Source organism: Hylobates moloch, unplaced genomic scaffold (genome assembly GCF_009828535.3).
Source record: "Hylobates moloch isolate HMO894 unplaced genomic scaffold, HMol_V3 SCAFFOLD_9, whole genome shotgun sequence".
Taxonomy (NCBI): Eukaryota; Metazoa; Chordata; class Mammalia; order Primates; family Hylobatidae; genus Hylobates; species Hylobates moloch.
The window spans coordinates 25,197,570-25,211,395 of record NW_026652284.1 but is presented as its reverse complement, the minus strand read 5'-3'; the positions used below and the strand labels follow the sequence as shown (position 1 = coordinate 25,211,395).

The 13,826-nt window shown below is 53.5% G+C and overlaps 1 protein-coding gene across 3 annotated transcripts in view; it reads left to right on the top strand.

The window, feature by feature from the left end:
- Positions 1-13,826, top strand: part of SLC9A1 (solute carrier family 9 member A1) — an 84,190-nt gene that overhangs the window by 53,530 nt on the left and 16,834 nt on the right. Inside the window, exons 6-14 of one of the 3 annotated variants that reach the window (XM_058444009.1) lie at positions 1,391-1,480; positions 1,960-2,030; positions 2,145-2,318; positions 2,572-2,686; positions 2,876-2,977; positions 3,432-3,504; positions 4,084-5,909; positions 8,812-8,868; positions 12,340-12,557. In XM_058444009.1, the coding sequence (XP_058299992.1) occupies positions 1,391-1,480; positions 1,960-2,030; positions 2,145-2,318; positions 2,572-2,686; positions 2,876-2,977; positions 3,432-3,504; positions 4,084-4,421 (963 nt within the window). In that variant the 3' untranslated portion in view covers positions 4,422-5,909; positions 8,812-8,868; positions 12,340-12,557. Of the gene's footprint in view, positions 1-1,390; positions 1,481-1,959; positions 2,031-2,144; positions 2,319-2,571; positions 2,687-2,875; positions 2,978-3,431; positions 3,505-4,083; positions 5,910-6,598; positions 6,622-8,811; positions 8,869-12,339; positions 13,035-13,826 lie in introns of those variants that run through there. The other 2 variants (XM_058444008.1, XM_032759450.2) reach the window with 2 other exon arrangements.

Genomic DNA, 13,826 nt, shown 5'->3' with positions numbered 1-13,826 from the left:
GGGAGAGGGGACCCTGGTACAGTGGCTCATGCCTATGATCCCAGGACTTTGGGAGGCTGAGGCAGGAGGATCCCTTGAGCCCAGGAGTTCAAGAGCAGCCTAGGCAACATGGCAAGACCTTGTCTCTACAAAAAATAAAAAAAAATTAGTAGGTATGGTAGTACACACCTGTAGTCCCAGCTACTTGGGAAGCTGAGGTGGGAGGATAGCTTGAGCCCAGGAGATTGAGGCAGCTGTGAGCTGTGACTGAGCCACTGTGCTCCTCCAGCCTGTGTGACAGAGTGAGACTCTGTCTCGAGTTAAGAAAAAGGAGAGAGGCTGGGCGTGGTGGCTCACGCTTGTAATCCCAGCACTTTGGGAGGCCGAGGCAGGCGGATAGCCTGAGGTCAGGAGTTCGAGACCAGCCTGGCCAACATGGTGAAACCCTGTCTCTACTAAAAATACAAAAATTAGCTGAGCATGGTGGTGGGTGCCTGTAATCCCAGCTATTCGGGAGGCTGAGGCAGGAGAATCACTTGAACCCGGTAAGTGGAGGTTGCAGTGAGCTGAAATCACGCCACTGCACTCCAGCCTAGGTGACAGAGCAAGACCCCATCTAAAAAAAAAAAAAAAAAAAGAAAGAAAGAAAAAGAGGAGGAGGCTGCCACTTTTGTCCTCTTGCCCTGCTTCCATCTTCAAAATTTTTTTTTTACCTTGATTTTGCAGTTGTATGTGCTAATGAATTTCCAAGCCCATTTTCATTGAAGGCAGCACTGGGGAGGGGGCCTCCCTCCAGAGCCAGCCTGCCTGGGTTTGAATCATGGCTTTACTGCTTCTGTGGGATCTTAGCAAGCTGCTTAACCTCTCTGAGCCTCAGTTTCTGCGTCTGTTAAATAGCGACAATGGAAGGACCTTCCTCTTTGTGTTGTGGGTATTGGAGAGCTGATGCTAGAACACTTCCAAGCACATGTGTTGGTCACACAGCAGGTGTGCAGTTCCATCCGCCGCTGCTGTTGCTACTCGGTCCTCCTCGCAGTCCTGGTGGGGAGGCAGTGCAGAGGTAGTTTTCCCTGTGTGTGGGGCCTGACTTCCGTGGGGTTGCAGAGCAAGTCTGTGGTGCAGTCCACATCTGAACCCAGGCTGTCTGCTGCCTGGCCCAGGCCAGATGACCAGTGTGGGGGGCATTTGATGGTCAAACCTCTGACCGTGTCTCCAGGAAGAAGCAGGCCTTAAGGACCTGTCTTTAGATAAGCGCTGGGAGGTGGGAGAGTTCTCACACCCTTGGGTCCTGGGAGAGAGCAGAGCAGAGAAGGCATCCTAGCCTTGGGGGCCTGGGGTGAGGGAGGGAGGCTCTGCGGCCTCCCTGCCTGGGTAGCAGAACTGGAGTGCATGACACCTGCCTGCCCCCCAGGGCATGACCATTCGGCCCCTGGTAGACCTGTTGGCTGTGAAGAAAAAGCAAGAGACGAAGCGCTCCATCAACGAAGAGATCCACACACAGGTACTGGAGTGCGGGCTGGGCCCTCGGTTGCAGAAGGAGGAACAGGGAGATAGGGAGCAGCTGGGCCTCAAGTCCCTGCCCCCCATCAGCCCCTTCTCCCTGTGCCGGTGCCCAGGGGCTCCCTCTGCCCCAGGAGGCTGCCAGGGTCTAGCCATAGGAAGGTGTGGTGTGAGCAGCTGGGAGCCTGAGGAGGGGGCATCATGCCATCTCTGCCTCCATTTGAAACCTATCCCAGGCATGGGTCCCAGGTGGGATTAGAGAAGGGGGCTCAGCTGGACACAGGCAAGGCTTGGAGATACCCAGAGTCAGGGCCACTGGGTTCGATGAGTGGAGTGTGGGCGCCACCTCCTGGCTGCTCATGGAACCACAGGGCTGGACCCAGCAGGGCTGCAGCTACAGGAGGGAGTGGGGCTAGTCAGAGGTCTTGGTAGGGAAGGCGCCCCACAGCGAGGCTTGACCTGGCCCTGGGCCCCTTTCAGTTCCTGGACCACCTTCTGACAGGCATCGAGGACATCTGTGGCCACTACGGTCACCACCACTGGAAGGACAAGTAGGTGGCAGGCCTGGTGGGCAGGCAGGGAGGGGCAGGCAAGGGTCTCCTGGGCCTGGGCGTCTCCCCACTCCTGGAAGCTGGCTCCATCCGTCTCCCTCCTCCTCCCACCAGGCTCAACCGGTTTAATAAGAAATATGTGAAGAAGTGTCTGATAGCCGGCGAGCGCTCCAAGGAGCCCCAGCTCATCGCCTTCTACCACAAGATGGAGATGAAGCAGGCCATCGAGCTGGTGGAGAGCGGGGGCATGGGCAAGATCCCCTCTGCCGTCTCCACCGTCTCCATGCAGTGAGTGCCAGGGCAACCAGGCAGCTTCTGCTCCCACACACCGGCCCCTCAAGCCCAGCTGGAGGTGGCCACCTGGGGGCGGGGCCCTCTGTCGTCCTGTTGGGGCAGACAAGAGAGCTGTGGGCTCACACCAAGGACCTGAGGCTTTGGTGCCCACCTGGGTCATCCCTAGGGTGACTTCCTTCTGGCCAAACCTGGGAGGCACCAGGATCCCAAGAATCTTGGGGACCTAACCTATGCCCTATTGCCCCAGGAACATCCACCCCAAGTCCCTGCCTTCCGAGCGCATCCTGCCAGCACTATCCAAGGACAAGGAGGAGGAGATCCGCAAAATCCTGAGGAACAACTTGCAGAAGACCAGGCAGCGGGTGAGGGCCTGCTCCCCAGCCCGACCCCCAGGGTACAGGAGCCCTTCAGCCCCTCTCCACCGCAGCCCTGCCCTGCCCGTGCCCCTCGGCACCTACCCCGGGACTGGCCCGCCCTCCGGCACTGCCCCCACCCCTCCATGAGCAGAGACTTCCGGGGCCTGCACTGCCCTGACGCTGTCCCTCCCACAGCTGCGGTCCTACAACAGACACACGCTGGTGGCAGACCCCTACGAGGAAGCCTGGAACCAGATGCTTCTCCGGAGGCAGAAGGCCCGGCAGCTGGAGCAGAAGGTAGCCTCTGCCTTTCTCTGGGAATCTGTATCCCACCCCACTCGCCCAAGCTCCACCACAGCCTCTGAGGAAATGTAATCATTCTGGGAACAGGGTTTGGCTTTCGAGGGGCTTGTTGGCAGTGTAAGGGCATGGAGAGCCATGAAGAGTTCTAAGCCAGGGATTGGCGTGGGGGCTGTGGGACGTGTCCTGGGTTAGGGCAGTGGCAGGGGACAGAGGAATGGGTGGCTTGAAGGCTGGGCAGTGTGGGTGTGTTCAGGGAGGCTGTGACAGGAGCCTGGGATGAGCCCTCAGGAGCTCCTGAAGGGCCAGTACGGGCGCCCACACAGGCACGAGGGAGGGGGAGCGAGCACTCCGCGTATACGGAAGGTGGGGTGTGCACTGGCTGGGTTCTGTCCTGAGGGGCTCCCTCTGCCCAGCTGCCTGTGCTCACCCCGTCTGTCCTCTCTGTCAGATCAACAACTACCTGACGGTGCCAGCCCACAAGCTGGACTCGCCCACCATGTCTCGGGCCCGCATCGGCTCAGGTAAGGGCCTGGCGAGGGGCCTCAGGACGGGGCGCTCTGAGCCGCCACCTCCTGCCACCGTCTCCTGAGGATAGGGTTCCACAGGAACAGGCCTCAGCCACTGGGAGGACAGGCCTGGCCCTCGCTGACCTCAGGGGCCCCTCCCAAGCCATGAGCTGCTTCTAGGTCAGGGGCCATCCCTAGGGAGAGAGACATTCCGGGTGAGGACTGTGTGGGGAACTGGGAGAGCCACGGTGCCTGGCAGGAAGGCAGGGTATCTGCCCCATCAAGACCCCCAGCATGTGTGGGGAACGTGAGGGCAGGGCCCCAGGGCAGACTGTGACTCAGGGAGGAGCCCCAGGTCTTGGCCTGTGGAGGGACACCTCTGGGAGCCCCTGTCAGAGGAGAGAGCCACAGTCTGAGGGAGAGAAGCTGTGGGGTGGAGGGTCGCAGACGCCCGCTTCTGAGGCCTGGCGGGACGGGGACGGGGACAGCTGTGCTCTTGAGAAGGCCTGCAGGAGGCGCTGATGCAGCCGAATGGCACGTGCTGGGCCGGGACCCAGAGCGGAACCCAGCTTGTGCCTTGCTCTTGGTCCCCAGACCCACTGGCCTATGAGCCGAAAGAGGACCTGCCTGTGATCACCATCGACCCGGCTTCCCCGCAGTCACCTGAGTCTGTGGACCTGGTGAACGAGGAGCTGAAGGGCAAAGTCTTGGGGTTGAGCCGGGATCCTGCAAAGGTGGCCGAGGAGGACGAGGACGACGATGGGGGCATCATGATGAGGAGCAAGGAGACTTCGTCCCCAGGAACCGACGATGTCTTCACCCCCGCGCCCAGTGACAGCCCCAGCTCCCAGAGGATACAGCGCTGCCTCAGCGACCCAGGCCCCCACCCTGAGCCTGGGGAGGGAGAACCGTTCATCCCCAAGGGGCAGTAGCACCAGGGCCAGCAGGCAGCGCCCGTCCCCTCACAGACTCTCCCACCAGAGCAGGGGCTGCTGGGGGCTCCCCTTGCCCTTCCTGACCCGGATTGGCCCTGCCCCTCCCCCTACCGCATGGCAGCTGGGCCCACAGCCCCCACCCCAGCACAGCTCCTCCCCGCCGCCTCCTGGGAAGCATCCTCCCCACCAGAGCTGCCTCCCCAATCCATTTGGCAGAACTGCTGGGGCTGGTGAGGCTGCCCCTGCCCCTCCCTAGATCCAGGCTTCTCCCAGACCTGGACTAGGGCCTCGGAGGCTCCTCCCTCTGCCTCAGCCTCCTCCTCCTCATTCAGACCAATCTTAGTTTCTAACCAAAGAGTCTCTGGCTCAGCTGTGGTCCCACCCAGGAAGGGAGGGAGCTGAGGCCTCCCTCGAGCAGGCCCTGCTTTATCAGGGGACACACCAGGGGTACCAGGCACATGGCTGGGGGAGGGACTGCTGACCCACCAAGGTCTCATAGTCCTCCTGCCAGCTCTGTCACCCTGGCTACCACCCAACCTGTCCTTACTCAGAGCTGCGGGCTGAGGGCATCTCTGAGCGTCTCCGCCTGGAGCAGGGGTGGTTTCTACGATGACAGTGACGTGACTCAGAGCTTTTCGAACTATGCTCCCACAGGGACCAGTGAGCCCCTCAGGGGATGCTGCTAGGGGAAGGACTGGCTGTGGCTCCAGAATGTGCTGCCTTTTAAAGTTTCGTTTGTTCACACTTCTATATATAATTGTTTGCACAGAGGGCACTCCTGTTTTTAAAACATTTTGAAAACCCCTGGCTGAACAGTGCTCTGCCTCTAACTAACTCCCTCCTCACACTCCAGGAATTACCCTTCCTCATTTGTGCCTGTCTGTCCAACCCCCTCCCCCACGTTTCTCTGCCTGCTGGGCTCTTAACTGTTGCTGGAAGACTGTGACATCAGAAGTAACTCCCACTCCTAATCAAGAGTCTCTCCAGCCTCACAGATGCTGGCCTCTTGGCACCTGCCTAGCTCTTGGGCCTGACCTCCAGTCCTGCTGGCCTGCTCTTACTTCCCCCACCCTGGGTTTGTCCCCTGGAACCTTTCCCTTGTGTGTACCACACCCTACCTGCTGTGGAGCCCATTGTGGAGGTGGTGGGAGGGGAGAAGGCCTCCCCTGAGGATCTCCTGTCCCCCGGGGCTGGTGGGTTGGGCAGAATCCTGGGCCCCCAGAGACCTTTGTTCACACACACTCCTTCCCCATGTCCCTGGGGGCACTCCCTCAGGATTGTGCAATAGAGTGTCCCTCTTTGCAGGGGACTGGGCCATGGGTCCTCGGCCCATCTGTCCATCCTCCTCTCCATGCAAGTGCTGTTTGGGCAGGAGTCACCATGCAAGGGTGACGTCGACAACCACGTACCAAGCCACCGCAGCTGCTGCCACTCTGCCGCCTGTACAGAAGAAACTGAATCTTTTTCATACTCTAATAAATCAACGTGAGTTTTTAATAGAGTCAAGGGCTGCTTCCTGGGGACGAGGGTCTTTAGGAGGGAGGGTGGCCTGAGGGCCTGAAGTACTTCGTTCAAAGGCTGGCACAGAAACACTTCATGGCTGTCAGCTGCTGGGGTGGTTGTTCCCACATGCCAGGCAGGCACTGAGATACCACAACGAGCTAAGCAGGACGTGCCCTGCCCCGCGGGGGAGAGCGGCACTAACCAGTGCCCAGTGTTTGTGCAAGAAGTGAATAAGAGGCAGAGGGGAGGGAGGGGACAGCGAGGAGAACCCTCCTGAGTCCTGAGTGAGTGAGATCCCAGGAGGGGACTGAAGAAGGAGCTGGGGGCTTCCAGGTGGAAAAGGACCCAGAAAGTTCCCAAACGTAACTGGGAGCTGTGCCCACGAACGCTGGGACCTGAGAAAAGGCCAGGTGGCTGGGTCAGAGTGACAGGGGAGGCAAGGATGGGGCCACGTGCTCCACGGTTAAGATTTTGCTCTTTTTCTTTTTTTTTTTTTTTTCTGTTGAGACGGAGTCTCGCTCTGTCACCCAGGCTGGAGTGCAGTGGCGCAATCTCGGCTCACTGCAAGCTCCGCCTCCCGGGTTCACGCCATTCTCCTGCCTCAGCCTCTCTGAGTAGCTGGGACTACAGGCGCCCGCCACCACACCCAGCTAATTTTTTTGTATTTTTAGTAGAGACAAGGTTTCACCGTGGTCTCGATCTCCTGACCTCGTGATCCGCCCGCCTCGGCCTCCCAAAGTGCTGGGATTATAAGCGTGAGCCACCGCGCCCGGCCTAAGATTTTGCTCTTAACCGTGGGAAGACCAAAAGGGCAGTGGGAAGTCACTGAAGCCCTCAAGTTCTCACCTGTAAAGTGGGGACAGTGACCCCTGCATGAGATAAGCTCAGGTGTGTACAGACTGAGCATCCCTAATCAGAAAACCCAACACAACGCCAGAATGGAGAATGCACACCTGACCTCATGAGACAGGTTGCAGTCAAGACTTTGCTTCATGTGCAATATTTAAAATATATAAAATTGGGCAGGGCGCGGTGGCTCACGCCTGTAATCCCAGCACTTTGGGAGGCCAAGCTGGGTGGATCACCTGAGGTCAGGAGTTCGAGACCAGCCTGCCAACATGGCAAAACCCCATCTCTACTAAAAATACAAAAATTAGCTGGGCATGGTGATGTATGCATGTAATCCCAGCTACTCGGGAGGCTGAGGCAGGAGAGTCACTTGAACCCAGGAGGCGGAGGTTGCAGTGAGCTGAGATCTAACCACTGCACTCCAGCCTGGGCAACAGAGCAAGACTCTGTCTCAAAAAAAAAATAAAATATATAACATTAATTTCAGGCTATGGATAGAAACTGTATATGAAACATAAATGAATTTCGTGTTTAGACTTGGATTCTCTCCCCAAGATGTCTCATTATGTATGTGCAAATATTCCAAAATCTGAAACACTTCTGCTTTCAAGCATTTGGGGTAAGGATTGCTCAATCCCTAATGGGCTCGGTTCAGCAGAGGTTGGAGCCCCGAGGTGCATTTCCTGGATCCAACCACCAGAGGGCAGTGGGGCGGCCTTGGCGCGCACCCCTGGCACCCTTCGAACCTGGGCTGTCCAGGAAAGCATCTCCTTTGCCCAGTCTGGGACCTGAGTATGGAGCTGGTTTGACTCACAAAATCTGAAGTGGTTAGTGCCAAGAGGATTACAGGGTTGTTATTATTAAAGGATTATTCTTGTATCCATCGGTTCCCTAGCAGGAAATGGATGTTACAGCCATCCCTCCATATTTTCCGGGGATTGGTTCCAGGACCCACATGGAAACCAAAATCCTTGCATGCTCAGGTTCCTGATGTAAAATGGTGTAGTGCTGTTGGCCCTTCATGGATTCTGCATCCATGGATTCAACCAACTGCAAATTGAGACTATTTGGGGAAAAAAAATTCAAATAATAAAGTGTAACAACTATTTATATAGTATTTACATTATAATCTAAAGATGATTTAACGTATATGGGAGAATGGCTGGGCACAACGGTTCATGCCTGTAATACCAGCACTTTGGGAGGCCGAGGCGGGCGGATCATTTGAGGACAGGAGTTTGAGACCAGCCTGACCAACATGGTGAAACCCCATCTCTACTAAAAATAAAAAAAATTAGCTGGATGTGGTGGTGCATGCTTGTAGTCCCAGCTACTAGGGAGGCTGAGGCAGGAGAATCACTTGAATCCAGGAGGTGGACTTTTCAGTGAGCCAAGATTGTGCCACTGCACTCCAGCCTGGGCGACAAAAAAGGTATATGGGAGAATGTATGTAGGAGGTTATAGACAAATACTACCTTATTTTATATAAGGGACTTGAGTTTCCTTGGATTTTGGTACCTGGGAGGTATCACGGATACCAAGAGATGGATGCATTTGCATATAACCAACACTCATCTTCCCATATACTTGAAATCATCCATAGACTACCTATAATATCTAATACAATGTAAATGCTGTGTAAGTAGTTGTCAGCTGGGTACGGTAGCTCACTCCTATAATCTTGGCACTTTGGGAGGCGGAGATGGGCGGATCACTTGAGCCTAGGAATTCAAGACCAGCCTGTGCAACATGGTGAAACCCCATCTCTACAAAAAATACAAAAATTGGCCAGGCATGGTCGTGCACCGGTCCCAGCTACTTGGGAGGCTGAGGTGGAAGGACTGCTTGAGCCCAGGAGGTCGAGGCTGCAGTGAGCCATGTTCATGCCACTGCACTCCAGCCTGGGCAACAGAGCAAGATCCTGTCTAAAAAAAAAAAAAAAAAAAAAAAAAGTTGTTATACTGGTTTTAAAGTTGTATTTTCATTGTATTGTTATTTTTTGTTTACTCATTTTTATGTTTTCAATTTGTGCTAGGTTGAAACTGAGGCTGCAGAACCCGAGGGTACAGAGGCCGACTGTATATTCAAAGGGGTACCAAGAGCCTTCAACTAAGGGATTAATTAAAGATGTGGGTGGGGTCGTGGGAACCTACCAGGGATGGGACCCAGCAGGGCTCACACTACGGGAAGCCATTACAACCCATAGACCTGAAAGGGCAAGAGGAGGGAGCTCTCATCATGGGAGGGGACTGCCCAGCTAGAACTGTGGCCATGCTTAGAACAGCCCCTGCCAGAGGAGGACCCGGGGAGGTTGGGGGTGGACAGTTTTCATCCTGATGGTGCCTCCCACTGGCCAGTCCCAGCTGAAAGCCTGAAAGGAAGGCAGCCAGAGCAGGTCGGCCCTTCGTCGAATGGGGTGTGTGGATGTGGAAGGGAAACAGGAGGTCCAAGCAGGTCTATTCCTTTTACCCCTCAGCACCCACTCTTGTCCTTTGGGTGAAAAACTTGTGTCCCTGTTGCTTAATGGTTGCAGAATTTCTGTTTGGGATGATGAAAAAGTTTGGGAAATAGGTTGTGGTGATGATTGTACAATATTGTGAATGTACTAGATACCACTGAAGTGTTTGCTTTAAAACGGTTAGTTTTAGGCCTGGCGCGGTGGCTCACACTTGTAATCCCAGCACTTTGGGAGGCCGAGGCGGGCGGATCATGAGGTCAGGAGATGGAGACCACGGTGAAACCCCGTCTCTACTAAAAATACAAAAATTAGCCGGGCGTGGTGGCGGGCACCTGTAGTCCCAGCTACTCGGAGAGGCTGAGGCAGGAGAATGGCGTGAACCCGAGAGGCGGAGCTTGCCATAAGCCAAGATGGCGCCACTGCACTCCAGCCTGGGAGACAGAGCGAGACTCCATCTCAAAAAAAAAGTTAGTTTTATGTTACGTGAATTTCATCTTTTTTTAATGGAAGGAACAATCTCGTCAACACCATCAACCTTGTCAGATTCACCCTGTTCTTATTAACCTTCAGTCATATTCACCTGGAGCGCCTAAATTAACACATTAGTCATCAACAGGGCCTTTTTTTTTTTTTTTTTTTTTTTTGGACTGGGGGTTTGATGTGTTGCCCAGGCAGGAGTGCAGTGGCGCAATGTCGGCTCACTGCAAGCTCCGCCTCCCGGGTTCACGCCATTCTCCTGCCTCAGCCTCCCAAGTAGCTGGGACTACAGGCGCCCGCCCCACCACCGTGCCCGGCTGACTTTTTGTGTTTTTAGTAGAGACGGGGTTTCACCGTGTTAGCCGTGTCAGGATGGTCTCGATCTCCTGACCTCGTGATTTGCCCGCCTCGGCCTCCCAAAGCACTGGGATTACAGACATGAGCCACCATGCAACTGGGCTCTTTAAATAAGACAACGGGGCATGCAAATAACAGAAAATTGCTACAGCCCCCACTTTGGCAGCTGGTCACCAGGCCCAAGTTAGCAATCACAGCATCCTTCCTCCACCCCCACTTTCCTCTAACCGTGTACAGCACTGTGGCTGACTGGGGTTTTTATAGGTGGGGTGTCCTAAACCTTTACTCCTGTGCAATGCAGCCTCTTCTGGTCTTATGTTTGTTGGACTGTCACATTTCCCCTTCACTGTCAATACTGGAAGGTGGGCTGGGGGGACTGAGGCACCTGGTGAATTCCCTCTTTTCTGTCATTGTCGTCTGCCCTCCCCACATTGTGTAGCAGGAACTTACTTTCCTTCTGGCAATCCTAGCTGATCACCCTGTCAGGTACAGAACAGTTGACCCTCTTCTCTGCCTTTTAGTTAAGCAACATACAGACCTCAAAATGACCAGGGGAAAACATTCTACTTCCAATACTTTTTTTTTTTTTTTGAGACAAGAATCTCGCTCTGTCACCCAGGCTGGAGTGCAGTGGCACGATCTCGGCTCACTGCAACCTCCGCCTCCTGGGTTCAAGTGATTCTCGTGCCCCAGCCTCCCGAGTAGCTGGGATTACAGGCCTGCACCACCATGCCCGACTAATTTTTGTATTGTTAGTAGGGATGGAGTTTCACCATGTTGGCCAGGCTGGTCTTAAACTCCTGACCTCAAGTGACCCACCCGCCTCGGCCTCCCGAAATGCTGGGATTACAGGCGTGAGCCACCACGCCCAGCCTCTCTACTTCCAATTCTAAAGGAGTCATATCCACATTCCCTGGAGGGAGTGTTCCTCCTTTAAGCATTAAGTTCCCCCACTGAACACAAAATTGAGGGGATAGGAAGCCCAAACTCCTCCAGTAGGTAATTGGGAATAGTGGTGAGAAAGGCTACTCCCATATCCGTTCCTTGGTCCCTGGGCCTGTGTATTTCCACTGTCAAAGAGGTAGGACCATATATTAGCCACTGATTTCAAGTGTGTGCTGCCTCCTACCCATCAACAGCTCAGCTGCGGGGGTTGTCTCTCACCTGGCGCCGTAACTCTATTCTGCCCAGTCAGCTTCTTCTGGTTGCAGGGCCTGTTTTAAGACCAGTGTGTTCTGAGCCGGGCGCAGTGTCTCACGCCTGTAATCCCAGCACTTTAGGAGGTCGAGGTGGGCAGATCACTTGAAGTCAGGAGTTCGAGACCAGCCTAGCCAGCATGGTGAAACCCTGTTTCTAACAAAAATACAAAAATTAGCCAAGCGTGGTGGCAGGCACCTATAATCCCAGCTACTCAGGAGGCTGAGGCAGGAGAATTGCTGGAACCAGGGAGCAGGAGGTGGCAGTGAGCTGAGATCACGCCACTGCACTCCAGCCTGGGCGACAGAGTGAGATTCTGAAAAAAAAAAAAAAAAAAAAAAAAAAAAAGGAAAGAAAAAAGAGAAGAATAAAGAAAGACTGCTCTCTTCATGACAGGGCGTCGGTGTAGTCAATCCACCAGTGGGTGACTAGCTTGCCCCCTAAAGTGAGTCTCACCATTTTTGGTCTCAGGAGTCTTTTACAGTCTTAGAAACTTGGAATCTTTGAGGATCCCAGTGGGTTTTTTTTTTTTATGTGAGTTATATCTATCAATTTTCCTGAATTAGAAATTAAAATTTTATTAATTAAAAACTAATAAACCCATTCCATGTTAATATAAATATAAAATTTTTAATGAAAAATAACTTTTTCAAAACAAAAATTGTTAGAGTGGCATTTGACATTTTGGCAGATCTCTAGAGCTGGCTTAATAGAAGATAGCAACATTCTCAAATCTTCAGCATTTGATCTGTTGTGTACTTGTCATGTAGCCTATGGGAAATTCCACTCTATTAGACTCAATGACAGTGAAGAGGGCAAATAATGTCTTAGTATTCATATGAAAATAGATTTGACCTCACAGAATTCCTGCAAGGGTCTTGAGGACCCCCAGCGAATGGTGCCATATAGGAAACTCAGCTTGCTCTTTGCTGTTGGACAACTTGGCACTGAACACCGCCATTGCCGTGTCAGATTTGGTGAGGGAACTGTGTTGAGTCTTTGTGTATTAGTTTTCTGTGGCTGCTGTAACAAATTATCACAAGCTTAGTAGCTTGAAACACTATTTTCTTACAGCTCTAAAAGAAGTCTGAAATGCATTTCCTTGGACTGAAATCAAGGTGTCAGCAAGTCTGCCCTCCTTTCTGGAGGTTCTGAAGAGAATCTTGTCTTGCCCTTGCCAGTTTCTAGACACCCCCTACCATCTTGAAAGCCGGCAACATCTGGTTGGGTGTTTCTCACACCACATCACTCTGCTCGACTCTTCTGGATTTAAAAAGACTTCTTCCGGCCAGGTACGGTGGCTCACGCTTGTAATCCCAGCACTTTGGGAGGCCGAGGAGGGCAGATCACCTGAGGCTGGGAGTTTGAGACCAGCCTGACCAACATGGAGAAACCCTGTATCTACTAAAAATACAAAATTATCTGGGCGTGATGGTGCATGCCTGTAATCTCAGCTACTCAGGAGGCTGAGGCAGGAGAATCACGTGAGCCTGGGAGGTAGAGGTTGTGGTGAGCTGAGATCGTGCCATTGCACTCCAGCCTGGGCAACAAGAGCAAAACTCTGTCTCAAAAAAAAAAAAAAAAAGACTTCTTCCACATTGTGATTACATTAGGCCAACCCAGATAATTCAGGGTAACCTCCACCCCCACCTTTTTTAAGATGGTCTCTCTCTGTTGCCCGAGCTGGAGTGCAGTGGCACAATCGTAGCTCACTGCAGCTTCCATCTCCCAGACTCAAGCGATCCTCCTGGGTCAGCCTCCCAAGTAGCTGGGACTACAGGTGCACACCACCACACCCAGCTAATTTTTTTTTTTTTTTTTTTAAGTAGTAGAGATGAGATCTTCCTGTGTTGTCCAGGCTGGTCTCGGACCCCTGAGTTCAAGCGATCCTCCTGCCTCCGCCTCCCAAAGTGCTGGGACTACAGATGTGAGCCACTGCACCCAGGCGTAATCGCCCTATTTTTAAGGTCAGCTGATTAGCAACCTTATTCCATCTTCTGCCTTAATTCACCCTTTGCAGCTGGGCACAGTGGCTCACGCCTGTAATCCCAGCACTTTGGGAGGCTGAGGTGGGTGGATCTCTTGAGGTCAGGAGTTCGAAACCAGCCTGGCCAACATGGGGAAACCCCATCTCTACTAAAAATACAAAAACTAATCGGGCATGGTGGGTATCTGTAGTACCAAGCTACTCGGGAGGCTGAGGCAGAAGAATCTTGAACCCGGAAAGCAGAGGTTGCAGTGAGCTGAGATTGCAGTGAGCTGAGATCGCACCACTGCACTCCAGCCTGAGTGAGAGAGCAAGACTGTCTCAGAATAAAAAATCACCCTTTGCCATGTACCATGCAACATGTTTAGTTCTGAGGATTAGAACATGGACATTTTTGGAGTGCTGTTACTCTGCCTACCACACCACACATAGCCAGCCATCCCTGCCACCACAGCATTTATATAGGCCCATTAAGCAAGAACCAGGGTAGCTGGGAATAGAAGTTGCCATCTACAGGACGGGTCACCTTGTCCACCTGATTACTGAGGGCTTCTCCACAATAGATGTCCTCTCA